Source organism: Panthera onca, chromosome F1, assembly GCF_046562875.1.
Source record: "Panthera onca isolate mPanOnc1 chromosome F1, mPanOnc1 haplotype 2, whole genome shotgun sequence".
NCBI lineage: Eukaryota > Metazoa > Chordata > Mammalia > Carnivora > Felidae > Panthera > Panthera onca.
The window spans coordinates 71,340,102-71,360,333 of record NC_138355.1 but is presented as its reverse complement, the minus strand read 5'-3'; the positions used below and the strand labels follow the sequence as shown (position 1 = coordinate 71,360,333).

Genomic DNA, 20,232 nt, shown 5'->3' with positions numbered 1-20,232 from the left:
ACCTCCAGACGCAAACCCCGATTCGAGATCAGGGACTGGGGGAGTGGGTCAGCTCTAAGGTAGCTTTTTTTTTTCATCAGTTGTGACCTCTTTAAAGTAAACAAATTTTAACCTTAAAAATAGCTCAGAATACCCTAGAGCTCTCTGGATGCTTTTTCTGACACGTCAGACACTTTGAATTACAGAAAGAGAATCTATTTTTTGGTAGCAGTGGACTGTTGGGGACGACACCTAATGGTTCGAGAGCATTATTGTTCCGATGGTCCCGACCTGTTTCCCGGTGGGCACACCCGTAGACCTCGCCTGACTCTGCCCGTGGCCGGGCGAGGGGGACAGTGTGTGCAAGAGTCACGGGGAGTTCTTACCAGCTCCAGCCAGCTCGCTCGCCGGCTGGATAAATGCAGCGCTCCCGACATCCTGCTTCTCACCTTGCGCTGAGCAGATGAGTGGCATCCAGTGTGTGCCCTTTGTCTCTTCTAGGATTACTACAGCATCCCATTTCCCACGCCCACCACACCGCTGACTGGGAGGGACGGTAGCCTGGCCAGCAACCCCTACTCTGGTACGGCTGGGGGGGGGGGGGGTGCAGATGACAGGAGTGTGTGCTGGGACTGGTGGCAAAAACCTGGTTAATGGCGAGCAGGGACCCAGTTCTCACTTTAATGAAGACCTTTGGCGGAAGGTCTGGAACAGATGTGATGAACCCGGGTTGGTAGATTTGGGATGCTACTGAAGATGGCCATTTCCTTCTCGTCCTACTTTGTTGTCTCCCTGTGGTTCCAGATGACCCCCCGACAGGCTTCTCTGCCATTCTGCAGTGTTTTCCGGGAAGTGCAGGGGTTGAAATGGCCTTTCTCTGCTTGTCTCTGCTCCTGTTCCCTGCTCACAGCGGCAATCTGGTTGCCTCACTAGGCTGTGATCCTTGTTTTTATGCCTGACCTCTCTGACGTATCATTTTCCTTGACCTGTCCTTGTCTGCTGAGTGCAGCATGGAGTGTTCCTTGTGGAGGGAAAGCAGGGGAAGGCAGGGAGGGTGGGGCTGAAATCATGCTTTACTCTGGGAGCCTGTCTCCCACATCGTTGCCCAGGCATTTGACATCAGGCTCGACTAGCACAGTACGGAGTGTGTGCTCAGCAATGCCAAATGGAGCCGTAGAGAAAATGTCATTCAAAGAATTGACCTTTAACAGTCTTTAATCGGCGTCTTCTGGAGTCCTGTGAAACCGGGAGAAGTAATTGTGCGCTGGGGTCGGGGGTGAAATAGACAGCCGGTATATTTACTCTCTCCTGTCATAGGTGACCTCACGAAGTTCGGCCGCGGGGATGCCTCCTCCCCGGCCCCGGCCACAACCTTGGCCCAACCCCAACAGAACCAGACGCAGACTCACCACACGACGCAGCAGACATTCCTGAACCCGGCGCTGCCTCCTGGCTACAGTTACACCAGCCTGCCATACTACACAGGGGTTCCGGGCCTCCCCAGCACCTTCCAGTATGGGCCTGCTGTGTTCCCTGTGAGTACCTGGGTTTGGCTTCGTTTTGGTGAAGAAGCTCAGCCCCTGGACCCTATCCTAGCTGCCTTCGTGGCTAAATGGTTTTTTAATAATGGATGAGGAAAAACCATTCCCCCTCTGTCCTGGGAGAGGTGGGGGCTGGAATTGGAGGTACTGGGATAGAGACTACCTGTCCTTCGAGTTCTCTAAAGAGGGGAGATGATACAGTCCAGCTTTGGACCCTAGACTGTCATTCACTCCCTCCTGCCACTTGGCAGTTGCCCTTCCTTCAAACTACCGTTTCTTGACTTCACTGGTAGATTTTCTAAAGCTCCGTAGGGAACCCATTTTCCTAAGCAGACTGTGGTCAGCTTGCCTCAAGACCATAGCCGTCTGAGTGCCTAGTTCCCGGGGCAGGTTGGTGACGGTTCTCTGTCACTCTCTCACCTCCCTTCTGCCCCTGTTGCTCTCCAGGTGGCTCCTACCTCTTCCAAGCAGCATGGTGTGAATGTCAGTGTGAACGCATCAGCCACCCCTTTCCAACAGCCAAGTGGATATGGGTCTCACGGATACAACACTGGTAAGCACCCCTGACCCCAGCTGTCCGTGGTTTCTGCAGGATGTGACTAAAGGAGTTTGGGGGAGGAGGATGTGCTTGAGAGAACAGGGTTGGTGAGGTGTGCGTGCTAGCATCTGTACGTAGAGTTGTACGTAGGGTTGTCCACATCTGACCGACACGGGTGTCCGAGCGGCACCAGCAGACGTGCTTGGTGTCAGAACGTGTGTCCAGCCCTCACGATGGGAGTGCCCCGGGGCCTGCATTGGCTGTCAGAATATGTTGGCTGGCCTAAACTTCGGGTGGGACGCAGGACAAGGGGCCCCAGGACGTTACTGTGCTGTCAGTGGGGACAGGCCTGAGAACGTCTGGTACCGGTAGTTCTCAAGGAGAATCCCCGCCCAGCAGCGTTGGGTGGGTTCTTAGCCAGTGTGCCCCGGCGGGTTGGGCTTAAACCTTTCGGTGGCACTGCTTTTCTCACACAGCCCCTTTTCGTTCCCTAGCTGGGAGCCCTAGGGTATGGAGAGAAAGGTGTGGGGTGCGAGAGCTCAACAGAGGGAGAGGGTCCTTCGTTTGTATGGCTGGTCTCTTGGCAAAGTCTGCATATCTGATGGCAGGGCAGAGACGTAGGAACTGACCTGAAAGATAACTGGTCTGTCCCCTGCTCCTCTGGTGAGGCCTGTACCCCACTCGTGGAGGACAGTTCCATCGGCTTTTTTCAGTGACTTGTAGATGAATGTGGGGAGGAGGATTTTGCAGTGGAAAGAGTTGGGATTGAGGGCTCTTCAAAATCCTAAGCTCACGTGTGGTGTCATGGTGATTCGGAGGGGGCTGCGTCTGAGTTCTTCACCACTGTGTGGGCCCCAGGTGGGTCAGCTGCCCGAGGGTTTCAGTCATCGGGGAACTCTGAGCTGAGCACAGAGGGCAGTAGGTCTGGGAACTAATAACCAGATGGAGCTTTGAACTGTTGGAGCACTTGGAGTGAGTCCGGATTCAGCCTGGAGAAATCCTGAGATGCCCCGCTCCTCGCGGCTGCCCCTCTCACCGGGTGAGGTGCACCCTAATCCTTGGTGGGGACGATTGTCAGCTTTCTGACTTGGCGCGGCCCCATTCTGAGAACGTTAGATTTAGGTTTTAGCCGGACCAGGTTCAAGAATTTTAAGAGGTAGGTGATCGATAATAAAAGAGAATGGCATTACCTGATTCTGGAAATCCAAGGCTCTTACGGAGTTCAGAAATAAGAGTTCAGAAATCCGCTGTAACAGTCTTTTGAGAACCCCCAGTTCCCAACCCCGCGGAGGGCTCTTGTCATCCCGTGCCTCATCAACCTCTAAATTCATTTATTTTTATGTATTTGATTCCTTTTAGGAAGAAAATATCCACCCCCTTACAAGCATTTCTGGACGGCAGAGAGCTAATTTGGCCCAAGGCTGGGGGCTGTGTTTTGTGTGTGTGTATAAATTTGCACTGAAGTCTTGTTTCAGAAACCAGACCACTGAGGAGAGCCTGCCGAGCTGAGGCCATGGCCTGCGTGGCTTGGGGAAATGAGTTGGTGGATACCTTCTGGGCTTTGAACTTGCCCTGCCCCCGTTTCCCCCTCCCCCACGTGTCTGACCCTGTCTTACCCATTCCGAGTCCAAGCGGTGCAGCGCCTCCGAAGCATCAATGCACACACCTGCCGTTGCTCTTGATTTCTGGAAGGATGTAGTTTCACCTTGTAACAAAATATTTGTAGTCTTCAATAAACTGTGGTATTTCTTTAGCTAACTCTGGCGTTCTTTCCGTGCATGTCTTTCTGGACACTAGGAGCCAATGTTGTGCTGTGGATGAAGGGTGGAGGGGGGCCTTCTCAATCAAACCCCAGTGTAGCCAAAGGATGGAGAACTGTTACCTTCTCGGCGTGGTGATTTTATCAAGTGGGAGAGGGGGAGGCAGCGTCAGTTTTCAGCCCTTTGATTGAATGGTAAAGAAAGCTATTTGCAGAAAATCCCTGATTCTCCATGCTTAGTACAGCGCTTCACTTTTCACTCAGATCTTTCCTGTGCCTCTGACGGAAGCAGAGGGAAAGGACAAAAACAGCTTGGAGTGTCATGTCATGGCGAAAGGCAGAAAGAGGTGGCGTTTGGAGCTGGTTTAGGGAAGTGGCTTCCAAGGCCCCGGGCCAGATGGCTGCTTGAGAGCTGATCGGGTCTTTAGTGACCAGCTAGTTGATGACTCCGGCTGTGACAACTGTGCTGGCCTGCAGCACTGTTCTCAGTCCCTCGAGACTGCTCGGGGGTTGTGGACTACTCGTTGCTTTGCACTTGTGGGTGTAGCTAAGGATGTGCGGGAGAGGTTTCGTTCCACTTCTCCGTGACGACGGGAGCTCTCCCCACTCGATCCAGCTGCTGGCACACCGTCGCCCCTTTGTTTACAGAGTTAACTCGTCCGGCGAGAGCATCATCCTTCGTTAAGTGCAAACCTGGATACTCCACTTCCTCTGTATTTGTCCCCAGCCCTCTGGGGCTGCCACGCTGGGAGGCATTGGTTCTCGTTTCTCCTCCCTGCTGTCCACCTCCTGTCAGTGTGCTCGTAGCTGCTTGGGAGCGGGGGAGGCGGGGGGGATAGGCGGGGCGTTGACTGTTGGAAAGCCAGAGAACTCTAGTCTGAGGAGCTTTCTTGTCGCAGGTGCAGGGGAAGTGGGGCAGCCACACAGGTCACGTCTAGGGCCTCTAGTGCTCACACTCGGGCTGTTAGGGCTGCTGCGGTGTTCTCTCGTGTCCTGCGTCTCCAGTCCTTTCGCCCAACACCCGGACCACGGCCTCAGGACTAGAAGCTGGATTTTAGCTGGTCCAGCCTCTGGGAAGACTGAGCCCAGGTGTGTGGGGCAGGGGCACTCCGGAGCTAAATTGCTCCCTACCACCCAGCTCGAGAAACCAGTTAGCCATTTGTCCTGTCCTGCATGGGGTGGCCCAGGGTGTCCACAAGGTGTTAGAACCTTTGCAGTGAAGATCAATCATCGTCTCTCGTTTCCCTCAAAAACGTTTGTATCCCGTCCGTCCCACCTCACTGTCGGCCCTCCGCACAAACCTCCTCGGTGCCGTAGCAAATGAACTGTCCTTAAAGTCAGGTCCACCACCAGTGATTGGCACACGGGCACCTGGGGTTTGAGAAGGAAAGGGAAGGCACTACCCCGTTAGTCCCTGTATCATCCCTTCTTCTCCTTCAGGGCCTTTGGGGGGGAATTGCCGCTTGAGAAGGGGTGGTATTTTCCATGCTGTTTCTGCAGTTGTGCGATTTTTCTTCGGCACCTTCTTGGAGCGATCTGGGTTTGTGCTATGGGCGGGGCTTCCAGGTGAAGACACCACACGTACCGGGAGGATCCTGAAGTGGTTGTCCGAGGTGGACTCCACCTTGGGAGGCTGCCTCCATCCTAGGCATTGGGAGGATTTGGGTTCTGGACTTTGACGGGGGAATTGCTCTTGAGTTGTGGGGGGACTTGTGATTTGGTCACTTTGGCACGGTGCTTCTGAGAAGCTCTTCCATCCGAGGGCCTCGAACAGCAGGAGAAGGATCCAGGGACACAGGCTGAAATGCAGTTTTTCTGAAGTTTCATTTTATCTCATGTGATGAGATCGAATATAAAGTGTGTTTTAAATTCTGAGTTAATTTTGAATTGCTTTTCCTCAAATCTTTGCAGAAAATTTGTTTAGTAAGACGCTGGATTATTTTATCTGATGGCTTTTTCTCGATCCATTGCCCCATACCCCAGGGTACAGTGTGTATTTCAGTTTAAGGACTAGAAATCGAGATGAGGAATATGCTGTCCTGGTTTCCTTGGAGTGGGCCTGGTGGCAGGGGGTTTTTACCCGGGGAACACAAGTCATTGGGAGTGTGGATGAGAGCCTGTGTCCCCGGGAGAAGCTCAGGGTGTAAAGCATGAGGACGTCGGATTTTGTGTTCCACCTGGACTGGAGGAGACAACATACTCCACTCCCTTCCTTACCCTCCCCACCTCCCCGTGCTTGGGCCTCAGTTACTTAGCTGGAAATGCACCTTTGTGTGGGCTCTTTAAATCCTAAGTACGTGGCCTAGAAGCGCCAGAATTGGAGACGCGGGGCCAGGTGAGCCAAGACTGACAACGGGCCGTGCTCTTGGGGTTGGACTGGAATGCTCCTTGGGTGCTTACCTTAGGCTGCGAAAGCATGCAGTCCTGAGCCCAAAAGTGTCTCTTTGTGAACAGGAAGATCCCAGACTACCTGTCTTCAGGAGCAGGACCGAGTGGAGTCTGGGTGCGTTGATTTGAAACGGATGTTAAACATTTAATACGTTTCTTTTGGGCTTTGGCACAAAAGCGTCTTGAAAGGTATATGCTGGTGAGGCTTGCCTGTAGCCTTGCCCCACAAAAAGCAGCTCCCCTCACTCGCCCCCTCACATACATACTCAGTACGCACCTGGAAAGGGCAGACTTGGGGCATGAACCCTCATCTCTCAGGACTGACCTGAGCTGGAAACACAGCAGGACCCCCTGCAGTGCTCTAGCTAGAGGCTGCGCACACCGTCTCCCCCCGAGAGGGGGGCCGGGCAGCCAGCTGAGCTAACTCCTGTTTCCTCCTCCCCCAGGTGTGTCAGTCACCTCCAGTAACACGGGCGTGCCAGATATCTCGGGTTCCGTGTACTCCAAGACCCAGGTAGGTGCCTTGCTCGAGGTACAGCTGGAAAGATAACGGACGCAGAGGAGGTGGCGTAGCAATGACAGAAGCTCAGTGAACAAGAACAACCTGAGAGATGTCAGGAAGCCCATCCCAGAAAATGAGTGGTCTCTAGATTTCAATTTCTAGAAGTTTGGAGTTAGCCCTCTGAGAACAAGCAAGAGAAGTGTTCAGGAAGGGGAGGTGTGGCCGATCGCTGTGATGCGGGATTTACTGTGCAGCTGTCCTGACTTTGCCCACCGCCAGCCTTCTTGTAACTTTCCAAGATGACGAGTACGGACTGAAGGGAAGCTGGTGCGATCCAGTCTTTGTAAAGACACAGTGGGAGCGACCGTGAAGTATCAGGAGTCCTGGCAGAGCGCTTCGTGGCCAAGCTCCAGGGTGGCAGTAGGGGAGCAGCTGCAGATGGTCTGCGACTGTAGAGTCACAGGGCAGCCTCACACCCGTCCTGTCGTGTGGGCCCCACGGCTAGGGAGTCCACGGCACCCCTGCTTCATGTAGGAGAGGACGGAGGCAGAGAGGGAGTACTTTTGTCAGGATCACACGGCTCCCAAAGAGCACAGCGGAGGCAGACCCGGGCACCCGGTGCAGGTGCGGTGCGCCTCCTTTGCTGCGTGCCGCTCTCAGTGGGTGGAGGGCTTGGGCTCAGAGAGTCCAGGGCTTGGTTTGCTGACCCCTTTTGCTGTCTCTCCCCACCCCCTGGACAGCAGTCCTTCGAGAAACAAGGTTTTCATTCTGGCACTCCTGCCGCCTCCTTCAACTTGCCTTCAGCCCTAGGAAGCGGGGGGCCCATCAATCCAGCCACAGCTGCTGCCTACCCACCTGCCCCTTTCATGCACATTCTGACCCCCCATCAGCAGCCGCACTCCCAGATCCTCCACCACCACCTGCAGCAGGACGGCCAGGTAATAGCTCTCCCCTCTCCTTTCCCTTCCTCTTCCTTCCTGTCCCCTGAAACTCCCCCCTTTCCTTCTCTTACCCTTCCTCACCACCGCCTTCACCCACCCCTCCCAGCGCCAGCCATGGGCACACAGCACAGACAGACACAAGCGCACACGACACAAGCTGCCGGCAGAGGAGCGGTCAGAGAAGGGGCCGGGCTGAAACCTTCTCCGCCCGGTTCCTTCGGTGCCTTTCTCCTCTACCTCCTGTAGCACAGCTGCCCTCATCCCATCAGACCTGGGTCACACCTACCCTCTGACCTCTCCCGGCCTCCCCCCTTCCCAACATTGTAGCTTTCCCTTCTAATGGTGGAGTTCTATTGTCAAAGTTTGTCCCTTTATTTTCCATATATCCTGGTTCTGCCTCAGCTACCATATTTGCAGATGATTCTGTGTTGCCCGCGCCAGCAGGAGGAGCAGGTAATGAAACTGAATGATGATGTGCTTGAACCCACTCCTTCCCGGCCCCCACTTCACCTCCACAGCCTCAGGGAACTCGAAGACAAAAAGCTGCACCGTCACAGATCAGGACACACAGACACAGACACCTTGCTGAGCTCTCTGGCCTCCTGTTCCTCTCTTGCCCTCCCCTCCCCGGTGCCCTCTTTTTCTTTCTGCCCTTCCGCGACTCTGGAAACACTTGGTTACTGGATCGGAACGGATTCTTGGGGCAGCGTCTGGAGCCTGGGGCCTCAGACTGTCTCTCTTGCCTTTTGGCTGAAATGGGCTCTCCGCTGTGCCATGGGGGGAGGGGGGGGGGCATGGGCTGGTACAGGTGACCTCTCCTGCGTCCCAGGGAGCTGGGGAGCTGGGATAAGTAAGGGCTGCCTTGCTGTCAGAGACAGCCTTCCCAGTTGAGGTATTCGTGGGATCAACGAAAACGAAATCATCTTGTCACTCATCTCCAAGAGGCCATAACTCTCTAGAGAGAGTAGCCTTTTCTCAGAGCAGTGGGGGTAGCGGAGAAGGTGGGGTGGAAAGTGGGTAGGACTCATTCACAGTCTTGTCTCTGAAAGGTGTCCTGCTGTCTTGTCATCGTTCCCCCGTTTAAAGGCTGGAAATGCTTTCTTCCCTGTCCGAGGCACCCTAGCAGCTATAGAAATTAAATGTTCTGTGGTTTGGAAGTAAACTTCAGAGTAGTTTCTCTAAGCAAGGGGAGAGCAAGAGTTTCCAGATCTGCATGTGAAGATGTCACAGATCTGTCCCACTAACTAGACACCTTTCTCCTCCTCCTCATCGTCCCATTCCCTGCAGACGGGCAGCGGGCAACGTAGCCAGACCAGCTCCATCCCGCAGAAGCCCCAGACCAACAAGTCTGCCTACAACAGCTACAGCTGGGGGGCCAACTGAGGCCCTGAGCCTCTTCTCCTGGTCCCATCTTCTGAGAGGGCTTCTCAGCCTGGCAACTACGGAAACGGCATCAAAGAAAGGAATGTGGGGGGGGGGGTTCTGCTGCCCCCCCCACCCCCAGCAGCCCACCCCATGCCTCAGCTTCATGTCTGTCCACTCCCATCCCACCCCCCACTCTGTTGTATGTATTATAGGATTTGTATTTTCTCCTTTCCCTCCCCCCTTTCCTCTCTTCCTCCCCCCTTGCATTCAAGATTATGAAACTTTGCTGTGGGCCCTGCCTTCCTTCTCCTCCTGTTCACCCTGGTGGTGTATGGATGAGGTGGGGAGGGGGGACCCCCAAATATATATCAGCCCAACAGCCCTAAGTCTCCTCCTTTATTATTAGGAAACAAGACAACAACAAAAAAATGGCGTCATGAATATGAACAGCATTGTCAGATGAATTAGTTGAAGTGTTTTTTTTTTTTTTTTTTTTTTGTACTGTGTCCTCAAATTTAATGGATTAATGTGTCTTGTATATATAAAAAGAAAACCTCTACCTTCAGCCTCTGCCCATTCTTGCTCCGTCTAGGACTTCCTCAGTCTCGTCAGTGACCAGCTTGGTGAATGAGCGTCACACACCAGCCGGGCCTCTAGCGGGCTCCAGGCTCCCCGAAGGCCATGGAATAAAAAGAGCTCTTTGCCCTTAAAAGTGCTGCTAGTATTTTGCTCTAAGGGAATTCCCTGCCCTCCTCCCCCAAGAACTTCACAGCCTAGAAAGAACCACCCAAATTCGCATCTCCTCCGGAAACTGCTCATCTGCAGCAGATTTCGGGCTGTGGAGGGAGTGGGAGCAGATACTGGGTGGAAAGGGAGAGGATTAAGAAGGAGCTGGAAAAAACGGCTTTGAAGAACCCAAGTGTAATGCAGATGGGTGGGTCCGGGCAAATGAGCTGCAGAGAAGGCAGGGTGACCTGCAGCTGTCAGATTGGGAACCTGGAGGTCAGCGCAGCAGTTCTCTGTACGGGAGGGGTCTGGAGACCAAGGCCGGGGCCCGGTGGCGGGGGGGGGGGGGGGGGGGGGGGGGGTGGTGCAGGGAACGGCAGGCTGGAAAATTCAGAGACAGGAGAGGGGGTACTTACAGCTCCAAACTCCCCCCCCCCCCCCCGCAAGCCTTCCCTGGGTTCCCCTCGCCCTCTCACCGAGCCTCTGCCCTGCTGGTCGCAGAGCCTGCCCGGTGGGCTCAGGACTCCGCTTAACGACACCCCTTTAGCGGGAGAGCGCTAGGTCCGCGCGTCCCCGACCGAGACCGACCGGGGAACTCAGACCAGAAGCGCGGGCGGCGGTTGCCCCCTGGCGGCGGCGGCCGGCCCCACGCAGCCTCACGCCGTCGAAGCGCCCAGGCCATCCGGTGGCGGCGCGGGGGGAGGCGGCGCGTGAGGCGGGCGAGCTTCGGGAGACGCGATTTCGGGACGCCCGCCCGCCGCCCGGACCCAGTCGCGCTGTCCGCCCCGCCCGCGCCGCGCTGACGGCCGTTTTGCGACAGTGTGCTCGTTCACAGTCCTGCTTTCCGGCAAGTGGCCCGACGCCTCGCTCAGTTTCCGGCCGCGGGGCCCAGGCTGCCGCCGGGTGCGAATGGGCCTCGGTGGGGTCCGCGGGTTCGAGTCCCTACTCGGGGATGAGCCTCTTTGATCTCTTTCGGGGCTTTTTCGGCCTTTCTCCACCTCGGAGGTTAGAGTGGGTCGGGATCGGACGAGGGTGGGGTCTTCTGAGGGGAGCTTGAGCCCTAACGCCCAGTCCTTGGGAAACCGCACTCCTCCGCCCTCCGTCACCCGCTGCGGGCGGGACTGAGGGCGCCGCGCTGGGCGGCCGCCGGGGGCGGGGATAACCGCGGTCTGGGGTGATGCAACAGGGGCCCGGGCGGGGGGACAGTGGGCAGGTGAGCAGGGCCCTGGGTCACTGCGGGGGGCCGCCAGGTGAGGACTGGCGTTGATAGAAACGAAAACAAAGCAAAAAGCCGACGGCCTCCCGTCGAAAACACATCCACACCCACGAAGCGAACAAAAACCCAGGGCCAGCCCTCCAACCCTCACCTCCGTTCTGCACACCCGATTCGCGTCCCGCTCTGCCGCCCACGAGCTGACTTTGTGGCTTAAAGTACTAAAATGTTGCTGGTCGATCTGCCTTCACTCCCAGCCACAGAGACCCCTTTTTTGGAGGGATGACTCGAGATGAAGATGAGGATGATGAAGAAGAGGAAGAAGAAGGAGCCACGTGGGGCCGTGGGAGCTCGAGGTTTGAGGGTCCGCAGCCCCCGGAGGAATTTGGCTTCGGCTTCAGCTTCAGCCCGGGAGGAGGGATGCGTTTCCATGATAACTTCGGCTTTGATGACCTAATACAGGATTTTAACAACATCTTCAGCGAGATGGGGGCCTGGACCTTGCCTTCCCGCCCTCCTGGTGTGTGGCTGTCCCCGGTCAACCTGTGGTTCCTGCTGGGTTGGAGGGTGACATTAGCCTGCCAAGATTCGCTGGGGGTTGGGGGGGGGGGGTGACAAGATGGGTGATATTGAGGTTTCAAAGAGCCCAAGTCCTGTCCCACCCCCAGCACCAATCTGCCACCTTCTGCAGAACTTCCTGGTCCTGAGTCAGAGACACCTGGTGAGAGACGGCAGGAGGGACAGACTCTCCGGGACTCAATGCTTAAGTATCCAGATAGTCACCAGCCCAGGATCTTTGGGGGGACCTTGGAGAGTGATGCAAGAAGTGAATCCCCCAAACCAACGCCGGACTGGGGCTCCCAGAGGCCATTTGGTCTGGTGAGTGCTTCTGGGTGGAGTGAGAGCCTGTGGGAGACAGCTAATGGAGGGCAAGGGCTGGCAGCCGTGCGAGAATCTAACGGGGTTGGATCCCAGGCTCTCCACTTAGTGTGTTTATCTGTTCTCTATACTAAGCTTCTTGTAGGATTTTGGCAGCGGGGGGGGAGGTTGAGGGAGAGGGGATGGGGATTCTGCTTTTTCTCTAAAAAAAAAGAAAAAAAAAAAAAAATCACTGGTCTGTTACAATTCTGGGACAAGGCAGGATTGTCAGGAAGGATAGAAAGCGTCCATTCAGGAAAGCTTTCTTGGTAGAAGAAGAGAGAAAACAGGTAGGAAGGAGGAAGAGATGAGTAAAACAAAAGCTGTCCTAGGTGGGATTCTCTCTCCCAGGGAAAGGTAGTGTTGGAACCTTTGGGTTACGACCTCTCAAATTTCAAGTTGAAAGGTATCATTTCACCTCCTTTGCCTTCTTCTGCAGTTTGATGATTTGTGGCCTATGACCCCCCATTCTAGAGCCAGAGAAGACAACGGTGAGTGTGGAGGTAGAGGACATTTAACCTGCCCTCTCTTCTCCTCTGAAGTTTTTGTTGCCACACTTGACCCCTTCTTTCCCTTGGACTCTTGATTTTGTGTTTCCTCTCTCTGCCCTTCTAGATCTTGATTCCCAGGTTTCCCAGGAGGGCCTCGGTCCAGTTCTGCAGCCCCAGCCCAAATCCTATTTCAAGAGCGTCTCTGTGACCAAGATCACTAAGCCAGATGGGGTGAGTTGGAAGAGAGGGGTAAAAGGAACTGTGGCCAGGGGATGCCATGGAGAGCGCGATCTAGGTAAAGAAACCAGTGGGCTCACCTTTATTGCTGTTAGAGATCTGGTCGGGGCTTCTCCTTGTAGACGGTAGAGGAGCGCCGAACTGTGGTGGACAGTGAGGGCCGGACAGAGACCACAGTAACCCATCAAGAAGCAGACGGCGGCCCTAGAGATGGTGAGTGAAGAGTGTGAATCAAAAGGGTCTGTCTCTTAGTTCCTTGGGAAAGGGGAACCCTTACTTTTCTAGCCTTTAATATTATTCCTCTCCTTGTCCTCTGCTCATCCTCTTTCATTTAGTGTGTCCTTGTGTATCACTTTCTTCCTTAGATCCAGAATCACCAGCACCTCCAGGCCTGGATGACACCTATTCCATCCTGGATTTGTTCCTAGGACGCTGGTTCCGGCCCCGGTAGCCTTGTTAAGCCTCAGCGGCCTTCAGATCCCTTCCACGCTTCGCTCACCATCCGTGTCTCCTCCTGCCACCTCGGCCTGGGGTGTGCGGAGCAGTGAATTGGGGGTATGTCAGTATGTGACTCACCCAGAGTGACCAATAAAACCTTTATTTATGCTAATTCTTTGGTCTTAGTTCTGTCCAGGCTGTTCCACTTTCTAGCACCATCCAGGGGTTCCCAGATTATCTTGGCCCACGGCCGCCTTCTTCTTTAACTTTTTTCTGCTTCCAAACCCTGATTTGATAAATAGGGTCAGGTCCCCGGTAGATTATTCTTGTGGAAGAGATAACTATAGAGACAACTCCAGGAAGAGTTCTATCGGGGAATGCACAAATTCTCAAAAGGGGGGGCACCTGGGTGGCTCAGTCTGTTGAGCGTCTGACTTTGGCTCGGGTCAGGATCTCGCGGTTCGTGGGCTCCAGCCCTGCGTCAGTTTCTGTGCTGACAGCTTGGAGTCTGGAGCCTGCTTAGTATTCTGCGTCTCCCTCTCTCTCTCTCGGCCCCTCCCCTGCTGGCGCTCTCTTTCTCCCTCTCAAAAATAAATAAAAACATTTAAGAAATTAAAAAAAAAAAAATTCTCAAAAGACGAAGCCCGTGTGGAAATGGGTGATGGCTGCTTCCCTAGGATGGGGCAGTTCATGAGAGAATTTGAGGGAATACACTGGCAAATATTTCTTCCTTTACTGGCTATGTTCTTTTTTTTTTTTTCTTTATGTTGGAGAAAATATAACTAGCACAAACATTACTAGATTTTTTTTCTCATTAAAAACTCTTTTAGTACTGTGGCTGGGAGGGGCTGATTTTGTATGTTTACCTCTGTTTCCTCAAAACTTTACCAAAACGACACACGATAAAGGGATTTTTCTAAGGAGACGTATCACAAGAACAAAGAAGATATATACTGATGAAATTTTGTCTTTTTATTATATGTTTTGGTGAACAGAAGCTGACTTACCATAGCAAAGTTTATATTTTTCTTTATGTTTAGTGCTCTTTGTGTCATTTAGACACCTCCCCACCCAAGGTTGAAAGGACACTCTCCTTTATTTCTCCTTCACGGATTTTACTAGGTTTGTTTTTTACATTTAGGTGTTGTTTTTTTTTTAATGCTTATTTTGAAAGAGAGTGCATGGGGGAGGGGCAGAGGGACAGCTAAAGCAAGGAGCCCAATGTGGGGCTCAACTCCACGGAACTGTGAGGTCATGACCTGAGCCGAAACCAAGAGTCGGATGTTTGACTGACTGAGCCACCATGCGCCCCTGCGTTTTGGTTTTAAATCCACCTGTAATGTATCTTCCTATTTGCTATGAATCTATGAATCAGGGGACCGTCTTTGTTTTTTTCTAGTTGGAAAAATACATATGCATATGTATATACAAATACTATAAATATATTTTATACACACAGATCGTTGTGCTGGGTCTATCTTTTCTGTGAATCTATTTGTCCACCTCTGTGCCCATGTCACATCTTAAAATTGTGTAGTTGTATTTAGTAGAACATATACTCCCACTTTTGTTTCTCCCCTCTCTAACTTCTAACATGTAAGAATGCGATTGATTTTTCTAACCAGCTTTTCAGAGCATCACAGAAACACACGGAGCTGGAGACTAGCGGACATCTGTGGATGGCTCACAGCTTGAAAGCTGGAGACGCATACAAACTAAAGAAGCAACTTGGGAGAAACAGTCTGCAGAGAGATGAAAATTTAGCAAGGATACGTCTTTAATGTCTTTAGAAATATAAGAGGATACGTCCATACAGCCAGAACATACTCCTATGAAGAGGAATAAACTTTGGGGAGTTAAAAAAAATGTGATGGCAGAAATGAAAATCTATAAAACGATTCTGACGATAAAGTTGAGAAACTCTCCAGGAAGGTAGACCAAGTAATAGATATATAGAAAACAGGCAGCAATGCACACCTGAAAGTAATGTTATATGTTAACTATACTTCGATTGAAAAAGATTATTTTCAAAGAAAATAGGAAAAAAAATAAAACTGGAATGGTACAAACCATCGATGAAACAGACCAAGAAAATATCCCAGAAGTGAAGAATATTTACTTCTAACCTGAAAGACCCACCATATGCTAAATACCAAGGATGAAAATAAACCCACTATTTCAGAACGCTCGAGACAAAGGAAAAATCTAAATAAGGGAGGGTTCAGAGGAATCGAGATTCAAGATTCTCAGTTGCATCTACCCAGATGTCCCTATTTCAAATGTCGGGATCCTACCCTAACCTCCTCAAGGTTAGGGTCCTAAAATACCTAGCCTTGGCATAGGAAGCCCGGGGCTGAGAATTCATTCTCAACAATCAACATTGGAGCTGGCCCTCCACTCTGATGCCCACTGGATATAGGTTAGGCTTCCCTTAAGGGCTGTCGTGGGGCCACCTGGTTTCACAGTCTGCCTGGACTTGGTGATCAGTTCTGTGGACTTAGTTTCTGTTTCCTTCAGGCTCTCAACTGCCGCAGAGACCATTAACGCGTATCCTTTCAACCAGTAACCCCTCGCAGCTGGCCACTGCTGACAATTTTAATAACTGTCCCACCTCGGCAAGCTAGAGACTATCAGTATTCTACCTACTACCGTGGGTTCTTGTCAGCCAGACTGTGAACAGTCACCCAGATTCATTCTAGAATTTGTGGAACCACGTCTGAAACCAACGGGCTTGAATTGGGTTCCTTGGAGAAAGACTCCCAACGAGAAGCTACGTGAACAAGGTTTACCGGGAAGTCCTAGTGCTCGCGGGATGCACCTGTAAGGAAGTGAGGAAGGCAAGGTTAGGCGAACGGGGAAACTGACACGCAACGAGGTTACAAGAGAGGCTTCAGCCGATCCCGTGGGGAACCTGGAAGTTGGAGTGGCCCCTTCAGGGTCGTTCCATATTGAGACGGAGAGGCCACGTCTTTGTATCCTGCATCAACCGTCGTCGACAGGCCCCACAGGAGGGCGTGTGACCTTGGGTGAGGCGTCTCCTGCCACGGGAGGCATTGCCATGAGGGAAGCAGCTGTGTGCAATCAGCATCTGATATTCCCAGCAGCTGGGAAATGGGTGCATTGGTCCCAAACAGGGCATCCGGGGAGAGCATTTTACCCACGAAACCTAGTAAAGGAGTATCGTGAACAGATGTGCCCGGGACTCTGCCAGAGCCCGTGGCCCAGTGCTCAAGAACCTCGTGAACTATATACGGGATTTTGTAAATGTACGTGTTTCCACCTACCGGCACATGAGCTCTAGGAGAGCGGGCAACGCATTTGCTTACCACCGCTTCTCCAGCGTCTAGAAGTTGACTCCTGTTGGATGAACCTAACTGGAGGCTTGCGATAAGAACCAAGAAGTTGCCGTGTGTTAGGCGGAATCTGGGGGTGACAGGCGTGCAGAGAAAGGGAGGTGGGGCTCGGTGCGAGTGTGAAGCACTCGTCTGGAGCCAAGGCAGAGCTAGGGCACTCTAACCGGGGTGGGTGGGGCTCCGCGCGAGGGAAGCGCAAGCATCGCGTGAGTGGGTTTTCTTTCTGCAGTCTCCGGTCTTCACCCCAGCCTCTCTGGATGCCCGTGGCGTTCTGCAGGGGGGAAAGCTTCATGTTCCACACGAGTGACATTGTGCAATAGGGGACGGAGGGTCAGAAGGTCTGGATCGGAATTCAGACGTCTCCCTTAAGTAGCTGCGCGGCCTTGGCGAGTCCTGAGGCTCTCCAGATCACCAGGGGCGGGGCGGGAGCAGGTTGCCGAGGCCAAGGGCTGGCACGGGATACTTCCTCCGGCCCACCGGCCCATCGGCACAGGAGGGGGCTACTCCTGGGAGGAACGGGGATGACAGATGGAAGAGACACAGCCTGGGCAAACTCCAGGCTCTGGTCCAAGAGCCGGCCCTTGGACATTCTCCTGTTATCTCTACTATCTCTGCGCTCGCTTGCCTACACACGTGTGCAGACATTGCTGTTCAGGCGCTGCGCTAATTGGTTTTAAAGTCTTTCCCTTATCATTCCCCCGCTCCCTGGCAGGCGGTGGTTGTGGTTGTGTGGCAGCAGCCAGAGACAAGGTGTCCCCACCATGTTGCATAGCCAGCCCTTGGCCGACGTCAAGGGCCGGCTCCGGATCCGCAGCCACCTGGCCCGGCAGTGCCTGGCAGAGTTTCTGGGTGTATTTGTGCTCATGGTAGGCCGGGTAACGGGGGAAGGAGAGAGGGGAGGAGGGCGAACGTTTCTGCCTCTATCTCTTCATCCTGGTGTCTCACTTCATTCAACTGTGCACCATCTCTGTCCCTGCCCTTGTCCCTTCCGTTCCAGCCCCCGTCCATCTCTCCCTTCCCAGTCTTCACTCCTCCCCCACAGCTCCTCTATTTCCTTTCCCTCTATTGCTCCTCCCCCTTTCTTGCTGACCCCTGCTGTTACTTTGGTGCCCTCTCTCTCTCAGCCGCTCCCCTTCCCAGCCTTGCTCCAGGCTTCCAGGCTCCCCATTCCTGGTCCTCCGCTCCTCATCTTCCCTCTCCCCACCAGTTGCTCACCCAGGGGGCTGGAGCCCAGGCCGTCACCAGTGGAGAAACGAAAGGCAACTTCTTCACCATGTTTCTGGCTGGCTCTCTGGCCGTGACCGTAGCCATCTACGTGGGTGGTAACGTTTCAGGTGAGGAGAATGGGGTCTGGCCACGTGCATGTGTGAGTGTGTGGTGACGGTGACTCATGGACTTGTCTCCTTGAGCTTGACTAGTGCCCTGGACCCAGATATGTCTTGGCCCGGGCCAGCCCCTCCCCTCCCCTCCGTGTCTCTCTCCTCCACTCACCTAGGCAGGGAGCTGTGGCAAGGCTTTAGGGTAAGTCTGTCTTCTTGTGTCCCCCGCCTGAAGGCCTCGGTGTCATCTTGCCCCGGGGCCTCACCTTCTTGTGCCCCAGACACATGCTGTGCCAGTGGCCAGTGTGTCTGCCTTGAGCCCCATCACAAGACACAAACACGTCGTAGAAAGAGCGGGCAGACCCTGGGCTTTACTGTGTGAGCTCAGCAAGCTGCAGAATGTCCTAGAGCTGAGCCGCTCACCCGGTGGGGACAAGTAACATCTGCCTTGAGAGTTGTGACGCAACAGCGGCGGGACCTGGTGAGCACCAGGAGGCCACACCTAATGGATGTTGGTTTTCTCTTCCCGATCCTTGAAGGGGCCCACCTGAACCCAGCCTTCTCCCTGGCCATGTGCCTGCTGGGACGCCTCCCCTGGGCCAAGTTCCCCGTTTACTGCTTGGTGCAGCTTCTATCTGCTTTCTGTGCCTCTGGAGCCACCTATGCTGTCTACTACGGTAACAGGGTCGGGGCCGTCTGGGTGTGGCCAGGACTGCCTTGCAATGGTTTTGAATGGACAAAGATGGAAGTCCTGAGCCTCCCCTGCCTCCTGCAGATGCCCTACAGAACTATACAGGCGGGAACCTGACGGTGACTGGCCCCAAGGAGACAGCCTCCATCTTTGCCACCTATCCTGCCCCTTACCTGTCCCTGAACAATGGCTTCCTGGATCAGGTAGGTGTGAGGGGGAGACCTGGGAAGGCCCCAGTCTTTGCCCTTGTCCCCTGGGCTCCCAGACGACTTATTGTCCGGGCTCTGGGTGGGATATGGGGTTGAGTCTGTCTTTGTAGCACCCCCACCCCAGTTGCCTGTGTTGGACAGTCAGAGGACATGAGGTGGTGGCCTAGGGTGCTTGGGAGAGAAGGGGCAGCTGGGTCATCTGACAGCTTATGGGGGCCCCTCTGCCTCTGTGGACTCCAAGGTGCTGGGCACGGGGATCCTGATTGTGGGGATCCTGGCCATCCTGGACACACGGAACAAGGGAGTGCCTGCAGGTCTGGAGCCTGTGGCTGTGGGGCTGCTGATCCTGGCCATCGGGCTATCCCTGGGTGCCAACTGTGGGTTCCCACTCAACCCTGCCCGGGACCTGGGCCCACGGGCTTTTCACCTACATGGCTGGCTGGGGCCCTGAAGTCTTCAGGTGAGAGACAGCCTCGCCCCTCCCCTGACACCTCTGAGTCTGGGTCCCCAGCTCTCTCCTCTTCCCTAGTCCTCGCGGACTCAGGACAGTGCCCCTCATCTAAGTCCTGCTTCTCCTTTTCTCCCTCACCCCTTCTTCTCTCCTCCACCCTTTCCCCGGAAACAGTAGAGGCTGTGTTCTCAGGCACGTCTGTCCTGTTACCTTTTGGCATTGTGACCGCATCACAAGATGGGTATATTCACATAATTCCCTGAGGCAAGAGGCTGGACCAAGCTCTCCTGGGGGCTCCTCTCTAACCCTAACCGCTGTGCTGTGTTGCCAAGACTTGGTCTTCCTGGCGTCCATCCCCCCTGGGGCTGCTTTAGGGAGGTTCTCTTGTTACCGCCCCTGGTCCTTCAGGGAGAGGCCAGAGGACTCCCCCTGAAGCCTTCCTTATGTCCCTCTCTTGCAGTGCTGGTAATGGCTGGTGGTGGGTGCCTGTGGTGGCCCCTCTGGTGGGGGCGACTCTTGGCACAGCCACATACCAGCTGCTGGTGGCTCTCCACCACCCCGAGGAGAAGTCAGAGCCGGCTCTGGATCTAGAGTTTGCCCAACATACAGCCTGAGGCCTGGAAACTCCTGCCTCTGCCCTGTTGCCGCAGCGTGAGCTCTGATCCCGACACGGAGCCCTCGCCTCGCTTGTGGACACTGAAGAGGGGCCGCAGATCCGGGACGGTGGCCAGAGGACGGCTTCCTCCCAAACTGGGAGGGCGAACTGGGAGGGCCAGGCCCCTGCTGCCCTCCACACCCCGGCAGGTCTTCGGACCCTGGGGGCCTCCGCGGACACAGTGCCTCAAAGCGGCCGCCAGAGGGTGCGCCCGGGGAGGCCGGGGGAGGGGCGCTTCCCGCGGAGCTCGGCCCCTTCCCGGGCTCCCGGCCCCAGAACCTCGGCGCGGCCGCGCTGCCCTCGCGGGGCGGCTTCCCCCACATGGGGAGGGGGCTCAAGGGGGGAAACTGAGGCACGGCCCAGTGCCCAGGCGCTCCGGCCGTCCTTCCCGGAGAGGGGTGCGGGCCCCGGCCCGGGGGCGCGCGCTGGGGGGAGGGTCCTCGTTGCCCCGCCACGCGCCCCCGGCCCCCTCTCCTCCGAATAAAAACGTCCCGGCTCTCTATCCCCGGCTGACTCGG

The 20,232-nt window shown here is 54.6% G+C and overlaps 3 protein-coding genes, 1 long non-coding RNA gene and 1 other non-coding gene across 21 annotated transcripts in view; 4 read left to right on the top strand and 1 right to left on the bottom strand.

Moving 5' to 3' along the window:
* The window catches only part of UBAP2L (ubiquitin associated protein 2 like), a 39,637-nt gene extending 29,912 nt beyond the window's left edge, over window positions 1–9,725 (top strand). For 2 of the 16 annotated variants that reach the window (XM_060644809.2, XM_078440977.1), the window contains exons 22-28: window positions 481–562; window positions 1,297–1,514; window positions 1,968–2,073; window positions 6,652–6,719; window positions 7,448–7,645; window positions 8,051–8,101; window positions 9,606–9,725. In XM_060644809.2, coding sequence (XP_060500792.1) covers window positions 481–562; window positions 1,297–1,514; window positions 1,968–2,073; window positions 6,652–6,719; window positions 7,448–7,645; window positions 8,051–8,101; window positions 9,606–9,644 — 762 coding nt within the window. In that variant the 3' untranslated portion in view covers window positions 9,645–9,725. Of the gene's footprint in view, window positions 1–480; window positions 563–1,296; window positions 1,515–1,967; window positions 2,074–3,417; window positions 3,817–6,651; window positions 6,720–7,447; window positions 7,646–8,050; window positions 8,102–8,935; window positions 9,573–9,605 lie in introns of those variants that run through there. The other 14 variants (XM_060644803.3, XM_060644800.3, XM_060644814.2 and 11 more) reach the window with 8 other exon arrangements.
* LOC132686980 (small nucleolar RNA SNORA58) lies at window positions 283–418 on the top strand. The gene has a single exon (XR_009613930.1). It is a non-coding gene; the product is annotated as a small nucleolar RNA SNORA58 (small nucleolar RNA).
* On the bottom strand, window positions 9,478–10,323 carry LOC144614891 (uncharacterized). The gene is made up of 2 exons (XR_013553174.2): window positions 10,216–10,323; window positions 9,478–10,120 (listed from the first exon to the last, which is right to left on the bottom strand). It is a non-coding gene; the product is annotated as an uncharacterized LOC144614891 (long non-coding RNA).
* A 245-nt stretch (window positions 10,324–10,568) lies between these two features.
* HAX1 (HCLS1 associated protein X-1) lies at window positions 10,569–13,208 on the top strand. 2 transcript variants are annotated; one of them, XM_060644788.3, is made up of 7 exons: window positions 10,569–10,744; window positions 11,210–11,472; window positions 11,644–11,831; window positions 12,310–12,361; window positions 12,486–12,592; window positions 12,721–12,811; window positions 12,964–13,208. In XM_060644788.3, the coding sequence occupies exons 1-7, from the start codon at window positions 10,692–10,694 to the stop codon at window positions 13,047–13,049; spliced, it is 840 nt and encodes a 279-aa protein (XP_060500771.1). In that variant the 5' UTR covers window positions 10,569–10,691; the 3' UTR covers window positions 13,050–13,208. The 2 variants fall into 2 exon arrangements, with proteins under 2 accessions (XP_060500771.1, XP_060500769.1); XM_060644786.3 differs by having other exon boundaries at window positions 12,310–12,373.
* On the top strand, window positions 13,043–20,216 carry AQP10 (aquaporin 10). The gene is given in 8 exon segments (XM_060644784.3): window positions 13,043–13,153; window positions 14,662–17,255; window positions 17,597–17,723; window positions 18,248–18,385; window positions 18,484–18,602; window positions 18,850–19,026; window positions 19,028–19,068; window positions 19,520–20,216. Coding segments are annotated over 7 exon segments (861 nt in total). The 5' UTR covers window positions 13,043–13,153; window positions 14,662–17,150; the 3' UTR covers window positions 19,674–20,216.
* The last annotated feature ends 16 nt before the right edge of the window (window positions 20,217–20,232 follow it).